This window comes from Fringilla coelebs (assembly GCF_963513975.1).
Source record: "Fringilla coelebs genome assembly, chromosome: 3".
NCBI classification, from domain to species: domain Eukaryota; kingdom Metazoa; phylum Chordata; class Aves; order Passeriformes; family Fringillidae; genus Fringilla; species Fringilla coelebs.
Genome location: NC_140030.1, coordinates 84,539,632 through 84,562,026, shown reverse-complemented (window position 1 = coordinate 84,562,026; position 22,395 = coordinate 84,539,632). Strand labels below are relative to the sequence as shown.

Here is a 22,395-nt window from a genome sequence, read left to right as displayed (position 1 = left end):
AGTTCAGAGTACCAGTGATCAGAGGCTGAAATCCCAGGCGAGTATTGGCTTGCAACAGAGACCATGTACTTAGATATGTATTTCTAGGAGCTCAGTGCCTTCCCCCTATTAAGAGCTGCCAAGTCAGACTTGAAAGCTCTTTTATAACTGCCACTTTCTATTTTGTGTGGTTTGGTTTTGGCCTATGGCATTGTTATGATGGTTGTAAAACTCTGAAGATAGAGTTTGACATCAGATATCCAGGCAAATCCCTAACCCAACAAAAGTAGTGTTTTGTGTGTATGTAAGCTGTAGATGTTATGCATTATGCAAGTCCAGCACTGTTCTCACTGTGTGAAACAAGTTGAGTAAGTGTGGTTGGCAACTTTCCACACTCATTTGAGTTTGGTGTGGTTAATATTCTATTAAATGTTGCTTCTCAAGTAGAAAACCAAGCAGTACTCAGATTTCTTTAAATAGGTAAATGAAAATGTAATGCTAACATTTTCATGACACTTTAAACTTAAGTAGCAGTTTTTAGCAGCAAGGCTTTGGACATATAAAAGATCAAGAGAAGAATAGACTAACTAAAATGGATAGTTTCTCAGTTTGTGTCTTCCTGTCTTACTCTTTTCTGATATCCTTCAATTGTATATCCTTCCATTGATGCAGTGTACCATCTTTTCCAGTTAGTGAAAAAAACTGAATTTCCTGTAATAAATGCTATGCTATTGTTTATTCTTGTGCAGAAGATTTTTAATAAGTCTCTTTATTAAATGGTGTGTTAGGTGAATTAAACTTTTGGTTGCCAAGAAATGATAACTGTGTAATCAGCAAGTGTGTAGAGCAAATTAAAAAAAATAACCCAAACATTACATAATTCAAAACTAATAGGCATTTAATGATTTATGTGGTATTGAATTGTACAGCTACAGGTACAGAATCTCATCTTTCTTTGTCAGTTTCCCTGCATGTGTAGTGCAAACAAGATTAATAGCTTACTTTAGAAAAATAACAATAATAAGCATCATGGTCTGGGGTATCTTCTGACAGAGGAGACTACCTGCATTGCTTAGAGACAGAAATCCTAGCAGCATGTCATTTTTCCTTTTTTGTATACTGTCTAGAAGAACAAGTGTTTTGAGTTGCAGCCATGTCTGTTGCAGGTCACAGGCAGCCAAGGGAAGCTGCTCCTTGGAGTGGGGAAGTGAAGTTTCATTCTGTGGCATCTACAGCTTTGGCAAGGGTCTGGAACATGTTCTATATTATACAGTGCTAAAGATGATGGTAATGGTCTCTTTATTCAGCATCAGGAAATCTATGTTTTGTACAGAAATTGAATCATATATAAACATAGACAACAGCAAAGTGTCTTAGTGTTTAATCTTTATGGGAGCAAGAAAATTTTTTTGTTAACAGAATGTCTGCCACGACTGATGGAACTGAATTCACTGCCTGTTTTCCTGCTGTTTGCTTGTTTGAAAACTCCCTTGATCTCATGCTCCCACCTAATAGAAAAAAATTCTAGGAGCATTTGCTTTAGGCTGGCAGTACACCATGACTACAGAATGACATTAATTCTGCTACCCTCGGAAACTGAGTCATTCTACCCATGGGTTTGGATTGTAAGTGAATAATTAGGAATTAAAGTATGTATCTTTTTAGTTCAGAAACACAAATGTGCCATTGAATATATTTTTTTCAGAGGGGGTAAATATAAAAACCTTTGAAAAAAGGTAGTAGCTGCTTTTAGTCTATAGAAATGGGAATATCACTGGAGAGAGCCTCGAAGACATAATATGTTACCATGGCAACTAAATTCTGAGTATGGAAAAAAGCCCAGAAGAACTGTTGGTGTTCAGATATGCCTTAGAAATGCAGGGAGTTGAATGTTTCAGGAATATATATTGTATGCATGCATTTTGCCAAAGTCATTCCAATGTCTAAGAATCTTAGCACCCTTTAGGTTGAAAGGGGCTTGAGGAGGAAGGCATCTAGCATCAAGTTGTTTCTCAAAGGAGGGTCAGCTATGAAAAAAGACTGTCCAAATCAAGGCTTTATGCACGCAGGTCTTGATTTCCAAGGCAGGAAATTCTGCAACTTCTCTGGATAGCCTGTGATAACCTGTTCTCAGATATTGACAAGTGCTGTTAGGTTCCTCCCCAGCCCCAAGCCTCCTTTGGCTAAACAGGCCAGCTTCCCAGTCTCTTGCACAGGGTGTCATGAACATTTTGATGGGCCTCTGCTGGAATTGCTGAGATGTATCAATGTTCTATTTGGATCTAGAAAGGGATTTGGTATCCCAGGCATAATCTAACAAGTGTCAGGTACAGAACAATCCTCTCTTTCCATTGTTTTGCTGCTCAGTTCCTGGTACTCCAGCTCCATATGTTTGTGGCCTTCATTGCTGAGAAGGCACACAGGCAGCTAATATAGGACACATTTGACTCAGGGATTCCATTGGAGAGCACATTGAAACTTTGTTAATATTGAATACTTCTTCTATTTGTATATAAATTCGGAGCTCTTGACTTCCACATCAAAATTTACTTCAAAATTCTGAAAGAGGTTGAATGACAATCAGTGCTCAATACTATTTCCTAATATAGAAGACATGAAAAACATGGAGATTTCAACCCATCCCTTTCAAGCCAAACTATTCTATGATCCTATGGGGTTTTTTTAAACAGTTCTTACTAAATGTGGTCTTTTAGGTTATTAAATTTTTAAAAGTATTTAAGAGTTTTATTTTTTTATAAGTTCTCAGAACACTTAACAGAGTAATTGTTACTTTAGGTGTTTTTCCCACATAGTTGCTTGTCTGGACACAAAATATCTTTCTCCTTTTAGTCCCTGAAAGGGCCCATTTCAGTGACAGAATGCTATCGTTTTTAATTAGGAATAGAAAGAAAGCAACTGGTGTGTGTAACATAGCAAACACAATTTGATTTTTAAATGGCTAAAACGTGAATATTGCAGCAGCTGCCATATCTCAATAATTGTCTAATTCTCCCTGCATTTGTCTGGAATAGAAATGTAGTACTATTATACTACAGTCTTTGATTTTTCTTATAAATTTAAAAAAAAAAATTGTTAGAGTGTATGTGGTAGAGATGGAATTCTATGCCATAGTGATTTTCATGTTAGAATAAATAGGAAGACAAAAAGTATGTCTTTAGAAAAGTACAAGAACTACTTATCCAGCTTTGATCTTTTTGAAGACTTTAATGCTTCATATGAAATTGATAGATTTTTCCATACACTGAGTAATCCATAAATTAACAAACAGCATCAATGAACTTGAATGTATTTTCTGTTTGCTTATACCATCATCATATACATTTCTTATGCCTTCTGATTTTCCATACCATTTCCATTTAGGAAGCTTTTCTTTCTTTGCTGCTCATTTTCTGTGCTTGCCTGACTTGAGAGTAAAATCATGACTCAGAATGAATGATCATAGGAGCACTTAAAGAATAGGCAGAAATTTTGCCTCCTTTATAGGATCTTGGTAGGAAGAAAGAAGGTTTCTTGAAGCGTAACTACTGAAACATAAGTATCTGCAGCAAATTGAAGGGGTTTATAGACAACCAGAGGCAAAAATACAGCAACAATTGTATAAAAAACCTCCTTCCATGTGTTTTCTTTGTTTTTCTTTTTCTTTCTCTTTCAAGATGTGTCGCTATTTCATGTTTTAATTTCTGTCTTTTGGGTTTCTACGAGTATGCAAGTGGTTTATGAACACAGCACTGTCAAATATTTATCTGTATGTTCTCTGTAGTGAGTTACAGTACTCAGGAGTGTCATTCTGTCAGGTGCATGACTAATATTGTTTGGTTTTCTATTAAGACCTTGAGTATATGTAGTTATATAGCAGTAGTCTGAACTAAACAGTAACAATCTTCTTTACAGAAATTTAAAAATAAAAAATAAGCACAGACAGCAGAAAATGTTTTTAGAAACACAAAACATTCAATCACAGGGCAGCATATGACATTTAGGGACATAACTGTTTAAAAAAAGTACTGCAGCATTTTTTTTTTCTGTAACAGGTAGCCAATATAATCATTTTCCTATGCCTGCAATGTGAAGTTTCATTCATATTTGAAAAGCTTTTATTTTATAAAGTGAGGCATTGTGGACATGTGATGTAAAGAGTAATGTCATATTTAATGATTCACAGGCTTAGGCTCTAGATGCCCAAAATAGAAATATGTTTAAATCTCACAGTGTTGCAGGGTGTAAGCTGGATAAATCTTCACTCAATTTTTCTTTCTCAGTCCTGAGGGCAAGATACACTAATGAGCTAATTTAGCTTTTTATTTCAATATGGAAAGTCCTAAGAACATGGGGAATTTTGCCATAAAGAGATGCACTTCTAATGGGTACAGTTCTCAATTTTTAAGTGGAATATTCTCCTTCCTGTCATTTAATATTCATCTTAGCAAAACACAGCTTTGCTAAAAAAGTTCAGCGTGGTAATTTGCCTGCAATGTGTTACAAAGATTGTTGTGCCTGGCATAAAAAGTGGCCTTTGTGCTCCGTGTACACTGGTGAATATTGTAGTTGTCACCTGAAAGTTTTTCACTGCTTATCCAGAAAGACATTTCAAGTAGAGTAAATTCCAAATAAGTTCTGCTATCAGTCTACATCTTGATTTTCTCCTGAATAGCTTCTAGAGAGAAATAACTTATTTTCCTTCAGAAGTATCAAAGGAATAGAAATCTACATTTAGCATTCATGCAAAGACACTTTGGGAGAGATGCCACTGACTTTAATTCACTCATTATTTGGTTTGTAATAATTCTAAACCATATGATTTTTAAACCTATTTAATGAGATTAGGTTGATTTGGAAGAGATCAATTATATATTTTTGAAAGGAACAAATATGTCCTGTTAGCTTTTTGCTTTAAAACCAAGCCAGCTGTGTTTAATTATGGTATTGTTAGTTGAAATTACAGTCACCAGTGTGCTTCTGATATTCAAACTCTTGATCACAGCTTTGAAAACATGGATCAAGGAAACAGCAATGAGTCACCATGATAAAAAGGATTCTATCAAAAAGCATAATTAGCTACATTTTGATAGACTTTTTGTAGGAAAACAAATTTATGAATGTTTTTTATTTTTCCTCTTTTTATCATTTAGAAGACTTTGGTTTAAATATAAATGTTATATCAATTCAGGACCTGTTGATTACTAGCACTTACCGAAAAAGAGGATTGTAATCCTTTTTCTAAGAAAATACACTTCATTCAGTGTCTTTGGAGACCTTTCAGCTGTAGCAAAGCAGAATGGGGATAATCAGATGAAGAAGTGTTGAAATTGAGTGGTTATGTTTTGGGGTGTAGGATGTATTTTTAAGACTGTTATGATGCCACAGACTACTCTTCATTTTTTAATAAGTCAACTCTGAATTTTTAAATTTGCAAATAGGCAGTATTCATATGTGCTAAAAGAGTTTTGTTGAAAGCGTTTGAATTTAGCTTCTTAAAGATACTTTTGATAGCATATTATTTCTGATAGTACTAATGAGCTACATTCAGCATCTAGAGAATTTGCTTTGAATCTGCTTGGTCACCAGACTTAATTCCACTTTTAACACTGGGATTTCAAAAGCTGGCCTTTCAAAAAGCCTTTCAAAAGAAAGGCCTGAACTAGGATGTTTCTCTCTGTACTTGGTGTTGGGAGGCTGTACCTCAAGTACTGAGTCCAATTCTGAGTCAAATATCTCTTACAACAGGGAGATAATGCCCCTATAAAGAAAATACATTTGCCAGATATGGTTTTTGATAATACTTGAGCTAAATGCCATCCCTGATGCTTTAGGTCGTCTTCTCTGTAAGACAAATATGGAAATCAAAGGCTATTCAGTATCACTTAGTGCCCTTCCTGAAGGAGTGCATGTTTGTTAGAATTATTGTCTTTCTTTTTCTTCTGCCTTTATTGCAATTTGTTTAACGATTTTTTGCCTTTTTTCCTTCTTCTTCTGATGAACCAGGACTGGGAATTGCCATTTTCTTACTTTCTTTTTTTTAATATATTTTTGATATATTTTCCAAAACCAATAAAATACAATTAGGAAGGCAGCATAATCCTTTTAATCACCTAATTCTTTTTTCTGTCCTCTCCTAAACTGACTTTTTGAAACAGATCTTCGCATCATTTCAAAAAAGGCAATGTCGTGTGGCAAATAATTTAAAAGTAATTGGATGAATGTAGTAGATTAATGTTCATAAGCTCGTTATTATAAGCCTGTGAGTGTATTACTGGCCTCAGGATAATAAGAATGGAGCTTGAGATGGCAAAAACAGTAAAGACTTTGCTGAGTGTTAGAGGTACATTCCAAAAGAAACAATTACATCTAGAAATAATTAGGTGGAGAAAATAAAGGGCTGGAAAAATTTAAAAGTTGGTTTGAATTTTGTTTAACTTACCTTTCAAAAACTTCTAATTTAGGTTGCTACTTTGGGATTGTGATGATCGGAGCTACAGCTACTACATTGAGGTTTCAACAAATCAGCAACAGTGGACCATGGTGGTGGATCGCACAAAAATCTCCTGCAAGTGAGTTTAGTTTTTCCCACTCATTGGCACAAATTAAGAACTGGAAGCTGGGGTTTTTGGTGGTTTTGTTTGTTCACTACTTACATAGGTTACTGTGGAAAGAATGATCATTGCATAACCTGTAGATTAATGCAAGACTTTCAGAATCAATTTCTTGAGATTGGTCTGGATCTTCTGCCAACCAGTGGGATTCTTCGTTCATAAAAAGTCTGCCTACTATACCCTTGGTTTTGTGATCACTAGAAGTTAAAATGTGTTTTTTTGGAGGTCACATGTTTATGGTGTCCCTAGATGTCAAACCACCCTGCCTTGAGTAATGTGGCAGGAGAGGGAAGAGAGCATACTTGATAAAGGATTTTGCTACTCAGATGTCTTTCTCCATTATCAAAACTTATTAATGTATTGTATGATATCTGAAGAGAGTGAGGAGAGTGAGTGTAGGGACCAAACCATAATAGACAATAGGTTGTCAAAGCTTGATCTTGTGTCTGTTCAAAAGTGCTTAAGGAGCACTCTTTCCCTTCCAAAGAAAGTGCTCCTTAAGCAGAGATAAAGCAGAGAGAAAAACTTCAATTTTCATTCGATACCTAAATCAGGAAAAATCAGGCCCACAAACACTCTCTAACTGTATACTCTCCGTTGGCTTTACTGCAGTTTCTGCTGATGAAATCCATTCCTCAAGTATGGAAGACTAATTTAGTGCTGAGAACCTTCTTAAACCATGTGATGATGATTCAAATTCCTAGCAAAGAATGATCTAGATACTGGTCATGGGACTGAAAAGACAGTCTGCAAATTTATATATTACGTATCCAGAAGCCAGATATGCTCAGCATTCAGAGAATGTTGATGGGATGTGATTCCTTGATTAAACCCCAGGGAAGCTCAAAATTATAAAAATCTTACATCTTTCATTTTCCCTGAGTCAGTTTTCCATAAGATGTGCTTTCTTTTTTGGACAAAATTCCAGTCATTAGCTTATATGGGGCCAGCCCCCACCCATCTTGTATTTGTGCCAACCAAAACAAAATTGATTTTACAAATTCAGAGGCATTCTGAATTCTCAGTTTGTCACATCAAGCAAGAGAGTTATTCAGTCCCTTATAGCAGCACTGCTAACACACATTTTTCTAAAGTTTATATTTTGTCTCTTAACAAACAGTGTGACTCAAATGCTTTACACTGCACTCTAGATGTTGTGGTGAAGGAGAACTTGACACGTCCTTTCAGTGCCTGTAAAGGGCAGGATATTGATGAGCAGAAAACCTGGGTTCTGCCTGCAGGTCTGGAGAACGATTAAATCTTCACTCGTTCTCAAAGACATCTCAGCATAATAGATAAAACTCATCTTTTTGTCTGCCTCCAGCAGTGGGAGCACTAAAAGGCTGAAACCACAAAAAGGCGAGAAAGGGATATCAGGAATCTTTTTGCACCTTTTCCTTTTACATTTTGGTATTGAAAGCCATTTAACAGTCAGAAGGAGCACTTGCTTAAGTATGCACAGTGCAGGTGAAATTGCTGATAGACTGCCCAGTTCAAATATCTTTTCACCATGTTCAAACCACGCTTTTTTGCTTTTTTTGTTATTTTCAAAGCCTTAGCCTTGAGCAAATAAAGGTACATCCCTAAAGTAAAGATAGCTGCCTTCTTTGGGTATACTTCAAAATCTTGATTCAAAACATAGATACTCTGGAAATTCTCAAAGCTGTGGCTGCAGGAACAATTTTCATGTGGATTAAAGAACTGCATTTTGTCTAACTTCTTGCTCTGACAGATGTGCCATCAGATGGCATAATGCCAGTCTTTATTCTTGAAGTCTACAGACACAGAGTGTCCTAGCACTGTCTGTATCTGCTTTAAACAGATAAAAAGACCTGGTCATGAAACTACCATAGTTCACTGGCCATCAAATTTCAGGTGATTTCTTTGCATCTGATGGCATTTTTTACACTGAATTTATATCTCTTGCCTTTATGATCAGAAACATAGGCTGAGGTTTTTTCAGTCAAAGAAAACTAAATGTTTTATTTTCAGGTATGATTTGCAGAAATGCTGAAGTTACTTCAGCTCAAAAACTTACTTGAATTGTAACAGCAGTTTGATAACCAAGCATATGTATCATATAAATATATGTAGTAATATCTCTAGTATCAATACTTTTTCTCTAGTAAATATGTTGAGTATATAAAATGCTATATAACTGCAAAATGCCACAAATGTTAGGTCTGGTCTGTAAAGAACAGAGCATTGTCATTTCATACAGTGTGGAATTACATACAGTACTGGCACACTCATTTTTTTTACTGTAAAATACTGAAACACAGTGTGATCTAAAAAAGCCATACTCTTAGTGTTTAAAAATAGTGGAATGTAGAATAGAAGAGACATTATCATTCAGTGGCTCATGTTCTGAATGAAGGCCCTCACTTAAAATTGTTGGGTAAACTTTCAATGTGGTGGTAGAGATTTCATAATGAAGAGGGAAAAACTGAACCAGTCGCTGCCAGGAATATGTGAAGAACTAATTTTTGGGTTAGTTTCTGTAATTTAAAAAAAAAAAAAAGCTCAAATTGAAAACCTGGGGATGGTTGCCATGAAAACAAGCAACTTGTTTTCACTTCAGATAATTTTAACAGTGACAACAAATAGAGATGATAGCTTTGGATCAGAACCAAAATTAACAGATGCTGGTAAAGCGGAGGTGGTACAGTTTTTCGGGTTTACTGTCATAGTGTAATGGTGAAGATACTCCTGCTAGATGCAAAGGATTTCTTTATCTGTCTGTCCTTCCTCTTAGCATTACACGATCATTTCACTCTGTCTCCGAGTGCCTTCTATTGCTGAGCTACAGGCTCCTCAAGGAAAAGGAATGATCAAACTGAAGCACTCCGCTTGGGTTTGACCCACCATCACGTTTAGGCAGACAGTTATAATGCCTACATTTGGCTATTTTTATTAACCAGACTAGAGCATACAGGGGTAGAAACAACAGTACCCTCATCTCTTCCCTGTATGGTTTTGAATGCTATGCTCCTCTCTCACTTGGGTGAAACAAAACAAATCTTTTACTAATGCGGTCCAGTTTTGCAGATATTTTTAATCTCAGGCAGATCCTTTGTTTTTTTGATGAATATTTGACATCCCAGCCTGAAATGAACTAATCATTTGTTGGTATAAAAATTGTCTTCACTTAGACTTGTGTCTTTGTTTAAGGAAAATAAGAAGTAGTTATGTCCTTCCATGGGACTGTGATTGCCTGCTTGACTGCAATATACATACTGGAGATGTGAGTGCAAAATAAGTGATTGATAAGGTCTTGAAATCCTGAGGTTACCCTTTCTGGCATTAGTTCTGTGTTTAATATATTGCTGTAGACTGAAAAAACATAACTCACTTGCTTTCCAATGTAGAAAATCAAAGTGAATGTAGTGAAAACATGGGAGAATTTTACAGGGGCCCACATTTGAAGAGACAGAATACTTCAATGAGAAAATTTCCATTACTAGTAATATTTCCTATTAATTTTCCTGTCTTCAAAGATGTGTGGGTAAGAATTATTTTTGTGGATAAGACTTTTTGCCTTCACTGTTTGCTGCCTAGCTTTACGGCTACCTGTTCTTGCAGTGGAGTTAGATTTTTGTGGAAGTCATTAGCCTGTAGTCTTGCAAATGTTCTGTGAGGTCTCTAATTTTTGCTCAATTGCTGGCACAAAGGGAAAGATGAACTGTCTGCCAAACACAGACCTCGACAGACACCTTTGATAGTCGGGAAGTGAAAGAAAAAACTATGAAAAAAAAATTAAATTATGTTAAAAGAGCATGTATTGGTTTTGGCAGACTACTGAAGCATGAACTTCCCCTTTAAACTATTAGTGTGATGCTTTAGGTTGTTTTAATGGCATTTTTAATGTAGTATTTTGTGTAAATTAATAATTCAGTGCTCAAAGGTAGGAAGTGACAGGCTACTCCTAACCTTTTCTTCTTCCAGTTTTAAAAGCCTGAAGAAAAAAATGGATGTCTGTTATCTTCACAGGGGAAGCTTGTGTACCTTCCCTAAGTGAGAGCCAATTTATGCATACTGGTTGTGTAATTGACAATTTTCACATGCTTTGTGGAGGCTATTTTTTTTCTTTTCCACAATAAGCTGTTTTTCTCTACACAGTATGACAGTAATGAAAAACAGTCATGTTCCCTTCTATTTTTAAAAACATTTATGATAAGTGGACTTGAGCGTGTTACTGTTGAGCAATAGAGACTTGCGCTTGTTAGGAGAATTTGCTGACAGAGTCTGAAAGTCAAATGAAAAACAAAAGGTACCAAAGGCCAGTAGGAGAACCAAACCTCAGAGTTAATGACACTTGTGATAAAATAAACCCTGCAAAGACAAATACTAAGCAGGCTATCATGGTGCTCATCAACTCAGTATCGGTCTTCAGAATTCTCTTCTTTATAGTTATTGTGAAATGGATCTAATCCCTTGGCAGCAGGCATAGTATTTTCTGTCTAATACTGTGATGGAATTTGAGAGACAATGAATATTGGTTTTAGACGGACAGTTCTAAAGCAGTTTGTATCAACTGTCTGTATGGCTGGTTGAGATTTTCTCATGGCAGGCATTACTTGATTTCCAGGAGGTTTGTAACATACTGCATTATACCTATATTTTTAATTCTTTGTTATTCAGAATGTTCTGTTGTTACAAATGTGTAAAAGCTTATAAACTTAATTTTACATTTCCATTGCTTATTGAGTTTTTATTGTATAATAGCTATTTCAATTATCAGTTCAGTTCCCCTCAATTTTTTTTTTTCTGCAGCTCATGTATAAATCTAATCAATACTTGCACATGAAACAACCTTTAGAGTGTGGATGCAAAATTTATAATCAAAATTTAGTAGCTATCTTCTGATACTTTTTTCAGAATAATTTTCAACTTTGAGATTTTTGCTCTTGTCCAGTGTTTTATATTTCTACCTCATGACATACTATGTGCATTTCAAGTTTTCATTCACTACTGTATTTTATTTGATGGTAACTCACAGGTAAAGAACACCTAGAGAGATCTAGATCATGTGCTTAACAGTTGTAAACCCCTTTCCTGATGTACAGAAAAGTGTTTTCCATGTTGTCTAATGATTTCTAGTGAGAAAATACTTCTGTTCTAAACAATAATAGTAGCAAACTCAAGTTGGGATTTTTTTCCTGGGTATAGTTTTGTGAAACCAGGTTAATATCTATCATGATATGATTATTTCTTCTGTTATGGAGATAATATTTGAAGTGTATGAATATCTTTACTGCACAGGGCACATTATATACTTATATTTGTAGTTTCTTATATTTAACCACAAACACAACAGTTTTTTATTCCTGTCCTCTTCTAGTTCCTGCACTTCACTCTATGAAGTTTCTAGAATTCCCTTGCATCAGTTTTCATTCATCATTATCCTCCTTAACTACTTCCACAGAACTGTTTTCTTGCATAATAAAATGGCTCAAAAGTTTCTCAGCTCTCTTTCCCACTGCCTGTATGCCTGCATCACATTTCTCCTGCTGCTTCCCATCAGTTTTGCATGCATCTATTGTCCTGTCATACCTAGAATGAGAAAACATTTTTCCTAATTTCTGTGTAGTCCTTAATTCTGTCTCATGCCTGAGCTCCCAAGTGGCCAGGTGGAACAGGATAAAAGGAGCTGTTCTTGTACCTCTGATGTCAAGCAGATTTTTTTTTTGACCATACTTCATCGTATTTGACATGAAGTTAATTTCCCAGCAAAACTCTTCTTGTACCTCTTCTTCTGTCAAATGGAGTATATTTCAACTATGATTCATCCTATTTATTTCACATGAAGCAAGTTTCACAGCAGCTCTGTGAAATCCAGATGCTTGCTCCAGGGTTGCCGAATTCACTGTGGCCACATTCATACAATACAAAATGAAATATATTCAAGCAAGATGTCTGGGAAATTGCTACACTGTGAAGCTCAATTTCAAGTCTCGCTTCACAAAAATAAACTAAGAGTTCTCATTAGTCTGTTCATTATCCTGGTAATAATGCCTACTGGAACAAGTCAGACAGATATAAAGGGTCATTTTGTGTAATTATTGAGCTTTTAAGCCCTGCACGATAGAGGCATTGAAGTACATATTTTTCCCTGTGTTTATATGCTCACATTTTCGAAAGATTCTAATAAGGCAAAAGAAGAAAGACTCCAGCTTCACAGTGCTGTCTTATTAAGCACAAAGAATTAAGATTTCACAGAGAGAAACCAGAGTTTCCATTTCAGAGCATTAGGAGCCTCCCAGCAATGTAAAATTTCTGCATCTAACATTTCATTTGCTAGCTTCTATTTTAGGTGATTCTAGATTGATTGAAGAAGTGTCTGGCTTTGTTAAAGTTACATTTCTTAACAGCAGTTCAGGATCACAAGGTTTTCAAATTGTTAATTTGTCTTTTCTGTTTTTCCACTTCTACCTTCACTTCCTTGTGTGTGCTTTTCAGCCACAAATATACATGGATCTTTTGAGCAAGCCTTCACAGAGTAACAAGGAGCTCCACACTGCAGTGTCCTATTCTGCCTTAAATGTTTTTCCATGTTCTTGTTCACTACAGCTCTGCATGTACCATATTCATTAAAGTTTTGCCTTGTGACTGCCATGGTCTCGGCTCCTCTTCACGCACGTTGCTGTGAGGAGAGTTGTGAAAACACCACAGTAAATCTGACATCAATTTGGATGTTAGCTCAGTTCTGCCTCAGAGAAAATAAGCAATACCAAATAATACCCACAGTATCGCTGGCTGTTTCTTTTAGGTATTGAGTTTTGCCCCCATGCCAGCGAAGACGTGAATGTCTCTTTGGAGACCAGCAGAAATAGTTAAATTAAAAATAGATATATGTATTGTTATTACCACCTAGAAAAAAATACTTTAAGAAGAAAAGGCAATTCAGTATGTGCAAAATACTTATAGTATAGTCTTCTATTCAAAATAAAAAAATCAAAACAGTTATTTACGTTCAAGAATTATTATTCTCTTGTGGCAATACATTGGCTTGCTTTCACAGTGTTAAATTCTCTCTCTTGAAGATGTCTGTGTGTGCATGCGTATTCCCACATGCATGTAGGCACACCCACACATGCACCCTCTCAGCACCTATATAAAGAAATATTACTACAAAAAAGTAATCCAAATTGTACATGTCTCCTGTGAAACTGGCCCATTTATCTGCCTGAGATAAAAAGTTAATACCTGATACCCGAACTGTTGTTTTGTGGCTACGTTTACTTTGAAATTCATTGTTGCTTAAGATAATAAACTAATGAATAAGAGATACCCAAATGACCTAGAATGTAAAGGTTTGTTTTTTGTTGGTTTTTTTTTTTGTTTTTTTTGGTTTTTTTTGTCTGTAGCCCTTTCCTACCGGCAAAATAATTAAATAATACAGCAACTGCTGACATCTCCTTGTACTGTCAGGAGGCCAGTCAGTTGTTAACATGTCAAATCAAGAGGTTTGCCCTAATTTGGTTATTGATTCAGGATCTAATTTTGTCAAAACTCTGAAAAGTACCCATTTGTTTATGCTGGCCTAAACAGGTATGGTCTTTAGGGTTACAAATGTTTTGCATTGAGATTCATGCAGTATTAAGCTGTTGAGTTATTCAAGTAATGTTTTTACCAGGACAGATTATAACCATGAAACACAAAGTCAAAGAATTACTATATCTTTAGGTTCATCCTTTGAGGTCTTCTGCACTGTGTGGCATGTGGTCTATATTTTTAGAATAATGTTTTGTCAGTTTGTTTCACATATTTAGAGATGATGTTTCCATTTTGCTCTTTTTTTTCTTAATGACAATACAGAATATCATCATATTGCCTAATTTTTCTTCTATAATGTAAACTAATTTTTCTTTCATAGATTTCATAGATTTCATGTACATATTTATTAAATCCTTCTACTTTTTCCTGATACCTTGGTTGCTATGCAGACATGTTCTGCCTGACTTTGTTTTGTGCTCTTTCATCATGAGTCACGTTTCCTTTCTTTTAAAAATTGTATTTGTGAAATTTTACCCAGTTCTTTGTCTATAAGTTTTGAAGGCAGAGAGTTCCCAACTACATACTAAAATCCAGTTTACCAGACATTATTCTGGGATATTTTAATTTCTTCTGTTCAAAAAGTAACAGAAAAAAAGTTGTATATGTTACTTTTATCTGTCTTGGTTCACTTCTCATGTCTAAAATTATTGCAGTCCTGGATTCGGGTTCAGGGTTTTTAGTGGGTGAGTTTCAGTCTGAGGTCACAAGGCTTTCCTTTCTGACATTGAGGTTAATAGATAATTCAGTGTGGTAGTAGAAAGGGTAACAGTTTTCCTCCCTTCTATTACCAAACCTCACTATGCTTGTATTGCTGTTGGGAGGAGGCACATGCTGATTTACTTTTTTCACTCTTTTATTCTTCTTAGAGGCTGTGGTTCAATTTACTGCATTCCTTGGAGGTTTGACATGTCAATTAGATGTTATCGACTGTAATAGAAGAGCGGTTGCTGTAAATGTGAAGTTTTTACGAGTGGGCCGTGAAATTACACCCAGGGGAATGTAAGAGACAAGTGCGATAAATAGCGTTGGTGTACACACTACAAAGAAACTGATTAATAGGGAGCATGTTTCTGCCTCATATCTTTAAAAGAATTGCTTATATATTTGTTTTTAATCAACTTTTCCATTGGTATGAGAAGTTGCATAATAAAAGTAGCCTACAATCTGTTGTAGATTTATGGGGACAAGAAGTCTTCAAAGTTGAAAGCATCCCATTAATTGTATTATTGGGTTTGGTATTGCATTGGATGGCTTTTCATATCTTTGCTACCAGTGTGAACATCAGGAGCAATAACTATTGGTAACGAGTAAGCACAAAAAACCCAATTCAGCCTCTGGGATTATGCAGACTTGTCATGTGCATGTGTGCTCTGATGTACACAGAAGGAAGATGAACTCTCAAGTTACTCCAGTTCACAGCCTTTGTCTGCTGTCATTTTCATCTGCCACTGCCAATCCCCAAGGATGTCTGTGTAGGTACTACATGCACAGTTCTTGCTACAACATAGAAACTTGGCTCGTGGCATTCTGCTAGTTTCCAGCAAATTGCTAATAATTTATTTTATGTAAGATTTTAAAAAATTGGAGAATAAAGAAAGATGACTTATTGCGACTGAAAAAAGGTGTAAGCAAGCTAAATTATAGGAGTTTATGCAGTACAGAAGTGCCAGCAGTTGCCTACATTGGTATGTGTAAATATTTGAAAATTGGTTGCTTCATTTAGATAGAAAGATAATTATTACATTGTTTTCCCTTTGTTCAATATGACTATATTTTTAACATTTTCTTCTTGTAATACTTTTTCTAAAAAAGTAAAAATGTCAGCATTGAGGCTTTGAAAGCCGGTGTTACTATATGGAGTCTTTCAAGTGAGAAGTTTTATAAAGATGTCAGAAAGCCAGTATAGACTTTGAAATGAAATCTATTATTTGCCTGAATTTTTTTTCTAGCAAGTCTGTTTTGTCAAGCCCACATTTGGTTTCTACAATAAATCCTATGCAATACAACATTGATAGCAGTTTAGTAAAGCATTCTTATAGAGGACAGATATTTTGTTTGGGTTGGTGCGAGGGACCAAATCATAGAAATTATCCTACTAATAACTACAAATTTAGTTCAGATGCTTTCAGAATTATGCAGTCCTTATGGGAAGTATATTTACAAATTTACAATATTTACAAATGACAATATTTGCAATAAAAACTTTTGAGGGAAAATTTCCCAAAAGATTTTTGTGCATATTTTTACTTGTCAGTTTATAAAGATATTATGTAACAAATACTGCAACAGGTGACTTTTCGTATTTATTGTTATTCTCACATTAATTCTACACTGTTGTATTATTTATACAAACCATTTTTATTGCATCTGTTAGTACTAAAAGTCCTTTTTGGCTTTTTGGTGTTCTTTGGTTTTTTTGCCAATACACATAAAAAGGTCATTTTTGCTTCTATCTCTGAGAGCAACAGATAAAAAGTTGTTACTTCCAGCTTGGACCTTCCTTGCTTCCTTAGGAGTCCCATGTTTCATAGGCCACCTTTTGAGAAAGTGCTGTTATGGTCACAGCATGAGATGGAAACTCAGTTTTAGTTGAGGTAGACCAGTAGTAGAATTTATCTTAATTGGCTTCAGTTTATAAACCAAAACACTGATGACCTTTGATTCCTAACAATATTTTCTTTCTCATGCTTTGTCTTCCCCCCTCAGTAGCTTGGGAGGCTGGATGGCAAGGGGTTGGCTGAGCCAGCTACTCAGTCTGTCTTCTTTAAGGGTCTGTCTTTCTGAGTTGCTATGTTAAATACAGCTGTAACAGGAGAGGAAATATTCCATTCATTGTTTAGTACTGTTATGGTGAAAAACATGGATTTTATAGGCAATTTATATGGTAGCTGCAGACCTTTTTATAACAAAGAGTATCTGTATAACAATTACTTTTATAGCATTTTTGTTGTGTGCTTCTGTGTTTATTTTATAGGTACTCCATAAGAAAGGTTAGTATGGTATTCATTAACAAAGCAGGGGGTGTAACATATCATGCAGAACATAACTGTGGCACTCCTCCAGTAAGCTTGCTTATCTGTGCACACAATTTTATTTGGCAGCATCACATGCTGGTTAAAATCTACCTTCTTTATATCAGTACAGTCATGAGACTAATATATAGAAAAAGGATACAACTCTTCTTTCATTGTCCTGTTACTTGCTTTTACAAATTCCATTTAAAAAATACATAGTTACAGTTCAAAAAGTCAACATCCAAATAAGCTAAGAAGTGTTTCATCACTTACTGTAGAATAAGGCATATGTAGACAAATATTAAAAAGTAAAATGGAGGTTAAATTTGCTTCACAGTCTGCTGTGCCTTTTTTTTTTCTTGGAATGAGGAACAGAAATATGGAAGTTGTATGTCATCTTAGAAAGTGAGGAGACATGATGTGCACATTGAAAATGTCCATGCTTATCCTAAAGCAAGCCTTGATAGGAATATGGTATGGTTATTACAGCTTGATGAATGTTAGTTGCATGTAGCAGCTTTCTCTTTTGTCTTACATCTTTGGCCTGAACTGCGTTTCAGCTCTGATCAGTGCTGCTCTGGTAAGCCCACAGTGTGGTAGTATTGTGTAGTGCCACTGGCTCATTAGAAAACCTCAATAAAATATAAGCTTCCTCTTCTTTCTTAATTTGTTCTTTCTGGAAGAGAAGGAAATAATGGGGAAGAATCACTATTTATGTCCTATTATGTGTAATAAATCATTAGAAAGACAGCAGCTTTTCTTAGGAATTACTAGCAAAATATTCCAAATGCTGAAAAAACCCATTCTGTTCTTTAGGAGGTGAATTGCTGTTTTGGAGCTATAGATAGTTTAATGAATAGCAAGGTATTCATTTGGTTTACCTGGAATTTCTTGCATTCTTCTTGCAATAGCCTAATAAGGAAAAAGACAAGAAATATGAAAGTGGGATGATTTCTAGTGATCTTTTTTGTTTCTCTAAATAGAGTGTGGTGAAGAGATTGTGATATGCACAAAGCCATCGGGTTTTCAGCTGTTGCTGTTGGAGAGGTGAAAATTCTTGGCCCAAGAGTCTGTTTATATGTTTAAACAGAGAAAGTGATTTTCATTGCAAGGGAGCCCTAAGTGAGACAGGCAGAGTCAGAGAATAAGAGAGCAAAAGATAATTATCTAAATTATGTTCAGACTATTATAGAAGACGAATATAGTTAAAATGTAATTAAATATGACAGGCTCACAGGATGCAAGCATGGCTTTGGAATGCTAATCATCAATTACTGCATCTCCTTAGGGGAGCCAGGCAGAAAAAGAGTTAGAAGTCGTGTGGCTGAGGTGAGATGTAGAGTGTTAAACGCTGTAGGACCGTAACGAGGCTAATTTCTTGTTTAAAATGGAGTTGCTAGCCAAACAACTTGTAGTGCTACATTTCAGCTTGAGGATCCTGGTATAAATCTGAGTAGGCTGCTAGTCCTGGGTCTTCTCTTCGAGATGGAAACCTCAGCTTGACGCAGTGATTATTTCTGTTGTGAAAGTGATGACCAGAACTGCTGCAGACTGAGCCAGCAAATCTAAAACAAATCAACCAGCAAGACAGGTGTCAAAGCATAACAAATATCAACATTCCCTGAATATTTAATAAAGCTAAACCCTGAAAACTATATTTGTTATAGGGTCACTAATATGCTGTACAGAGACACAAAAGGTCCAAAACACAGCAGTGTCATTTTATGAGAGAAATAAATTCTGACAGATTCTTTATGATTGTGTCCCAGGTAAAGACAGTAAAAGTATTGCCACCAGTTTGAAAGATTTGTTTGTTTGGCATATGGGGAGTAAAGCTGAAGAAATGCCGTCCATTAGACAGGACTATCTAATCCCAGGCTAAAAATGAAATGCTTTTGATCTGCTTTAATGCTGCTGTTCCTGTTACAGAGTGACTTATGTGTGAGTCAATGTGAGAGCAGTGTATAAAGTTTAGAGGAAATTTTTGTAAAGACCATCAAAAGTGATTTTGAGACTAGAAAGACAAGCTTGTGAAAGGAAAATGTAAAGTAAACACATAGGCATGGCAGGACTAGATAAATGATGTGACTGCAAAACAACTTGCAAAATAGAATTTCTACAGAGAAACTGAAATTATTAAAATAGTGCCAGCAGAGATAACAGTAGTAAAAAAGGAAGGTTTAAAAACTTGAGGGTTACCTGTCATGTCTTTAATTGTGGAACACCACTGAAAAATTGTTATGGCTCTATACATTAATAGAATTCTAAGTGAATTTGTTATATCAGCAAAAAATGCAAAAAAGAGGTCAGATATGCCTTGATAATGTTCTGTCAGAAATCTCTTTTCTCATAGGGGTATAGTTACATGCATAAATTATCTCTTTGCTGTATAATAATGTGTATACTGTAGAGCTATTGCCTTGCATATATTGACATTCTCAAATGTACTGTTGCAGTCAAATCCATGCATCTTTCTAGTGAACGTTTGCCTTGCTTATTTCAAAAAAGATTCTTCCCAATCCACTTGGCTTGTTTTCTATTTGGCTTTTCTCCTTTTTGCTAAGAAAATAAAATGAGACCCCTAATTTTTTCATTATGCAATTAAGTATTAATTCTCTAGAGGCAATATTCTTGAATTTTAATAACTTGCCTACAAATGGTATGTAATTTTGACTTTCTTTTTCCAATGAGAAGGGAGTAAAATGGACACATACCAAAATAATAAATATTCTTAGGACTGAATTTGCTGAAAATGCTATCCAAAACACCCTCAAGAAATGTTTTTATTCTTTTCCATTATATTTTAGTATTATTAAAGGAGTAATTATAATCCAATCCTAATAATGCCATTGCAGGAGAAAGTAAGGACTTGCAATGCAGTGGGAAGTGAACAAGCATTAGAACTTCCTGGAGGAGTTGATCTGGAAGTATGTCATCAAAACAATCTTCAGATATCTTTTTCTCAATCTCTTTTACTATCTGTTGTGTTCTTCAGATGTATTCCCAAATAAATGCAGCAGCTTCCCTGGTATCACATCATGGCACAGACAATGGCATTAACTGCCATGCTTGGAAATTTTGCACTGAGCTCTTGCAGTGTGGATCTGACCAGTGCTCAGAAATAGTAGAAATAAATACAGACCCACTTCTATTCTATTTTGTGGTCTCTAATTAACATATTTTCTTATCACAGAATACAAACTCTACATTAGTGTCCAGGGAGGCACAGGCTCTTCTTAATAGCTTTCTTAGGATATTAAAATCTTTTATTTAGTGCAGCTTTAAAATATTTTCCAAAAATATTTTTTCATTAAAAAGCAAACTGGTTTTTACATCATCATTCTCCTTGCATAAAGTTTTTGTGTGTAAATGTCAAAGCATATGCATAATGCAAACTGTGGCAATGCTTTGTTATGAGAAGCAGTGCTGTGATCATTTCTTTGTCCCAGCCTCTTATCTTTGGAACATTGTAGTTCAAGGCAACAAGTTCTGTTTGCCCATGGAGATTGACTGACCGTACTAGAGTAATGTTAGAAGGGATGTCAAGAAGAATATTTCTCCTGTTTGGGGGGAAATGTTTAAATCATAACTTTCTTTCAGGTCTTGAAACAATCAACAAAATAGTCTATTCCCATTTTATATTTTATTTAGAGCATGAAGAAACAACCTGAGCTTTAAAATTGAGGTATAACCACATAAGGAATATAAATAAACCATACCATTAGGTGGATAACTGCCTACGTCTGAGGCCTGCCACAAACATCACCTGTCTGTTATCATGAATGACTCTAATTAGACCCATTACCTCATGGAGTAAGACCAGTAAACTATTTGAAATTAGGACTTGATTGGATTTGTAATCTTCTTTAAGCAAATAAAACCAGACAACAGTGGTAAAAGTAATAGCCAACTAAATTAAGCTGAGAAGTGCTATATTTGTGACAAAAGGAGTTTTCCCAACAACAGAAAAATCAAACGTCGGACAAGTAGTCAGAAATCAAGCTGTTCATACTGCCAGGCTTTGGGGTTGTCTGCTGTCAGTGAGTGGTGTTCTATTCCAGTTTTACTTTGGTCCCCTTTTTCTTACATGAACCCTTCTGAAGGTATTCAGAACCCATTCCAGAAAACTATCCAGCTTTTTTCCCTAGTAAATTAATCAAGTTAGACCTAACTTCATTTTATTTCTGAGACCCTCTGTGATAGAGTCTAGTTTGGCTGAGAAGTTAAATTCTGGATTTTTTTTTTCATGTTTTATGACTATAAAATAATTTAAATTTCTAACTAGTGTTCTAAAGTAGTGGAAAACTGGTGCCCAACTGAAATCTCTATTTCCTGGTATTCTTTTTATTTGTTCTGCTGTACTGTGAGCACAAAGTTATGCTGTGTATTAGGCTGCTTGAGGTATTACACCTCACTCAGATCAGATGAATATGAGTGAAGAAAAAAGATTACAGTGGTCCCAATGTGGTCCCTCTAGTGTTCTCAGTCTAGCCTGAAAATTATACACCAGGTCTGGAAGAGTTGTCTGTTCTCCTCACTGCCGCTGTGTCAGGATGGAGAAATGCTCACAACCTCAACTGCAAATGGTGCTTTGTGACATTTGTAACTTCCTGGAAGGACCTTGGTCCACACAAAGAAAGCTTGGCTCCTCTTGCTCTACAGCTCCACTTAGACTGTGAAGAGTTGGAGGTTTTAGGTGGTTTGGTTTGGGTTTTTTTCCTCCTACAATTGTAATTTTCTTTAACCAAACTCTGGTGATTCCTCATGAGAAGATAATAAGAGGATACACTTTTATTTATCTGACCTTTTTTTTAATCTAATACAGTCAATATTAGTCAAAGATTTTCAGCTTTTATCCAGGCCTTTTTTCTTTGACTATTTTCTTAACTTTCAGCTTCAATAGTGTGATTGTTGTCCCTGCATACAAATTATAGTGGTATAAGGTATGTATGAAATTGCATGAGCAGAGTCAAGACACTAAAAAATGAGGAAGTAGTGCTGGAAATTCAGGCAATGAAAAATGTTTCTCCGTTTGCCCTGTTAAGTGAAAATAGTACATACTGTCACTTGAATGCATTCTGTATGTTTTATTGGAGGCTTTTTGACTGTCTTCCATATTTGGATGTCTTTTTGAATTTTCTTTGTAGATCCTGGCAAACAATCACTTTTGATAAACAGCCTGCATCTTTTATCAGAATAGTTGGAACTCGCAACACAGCTAATGAGGTAAGGAA

At 35.5% G+C, this 22,395-nt stretch overlaps 1 protein-coding gene across 1 annotated transcript in view; it reads left to right on the top strand.

The window, feature by feature from the left end:
* BTBD9 (BTB domain containing 9) overlaps nt 1-22,395 on the top strand; it is a 113,943-nt gene that overhangs the window by 77,658 nt on the left and 13,890 nt on the right. Inside the window, exons 10-11 of the mRNA XM_084203409.1 lie at nt 6,441-6,548; nt 22,309-22,387. Coding sequence (XP_084059535.1) covers nt 6,441-6,548; nt 22,309-22,387 — 187 coding nt within the window. The remainder of the gene's footprint in view (nt 1-6,440; nt 6,549-22,308; nt 22,388-22,395) is intronic.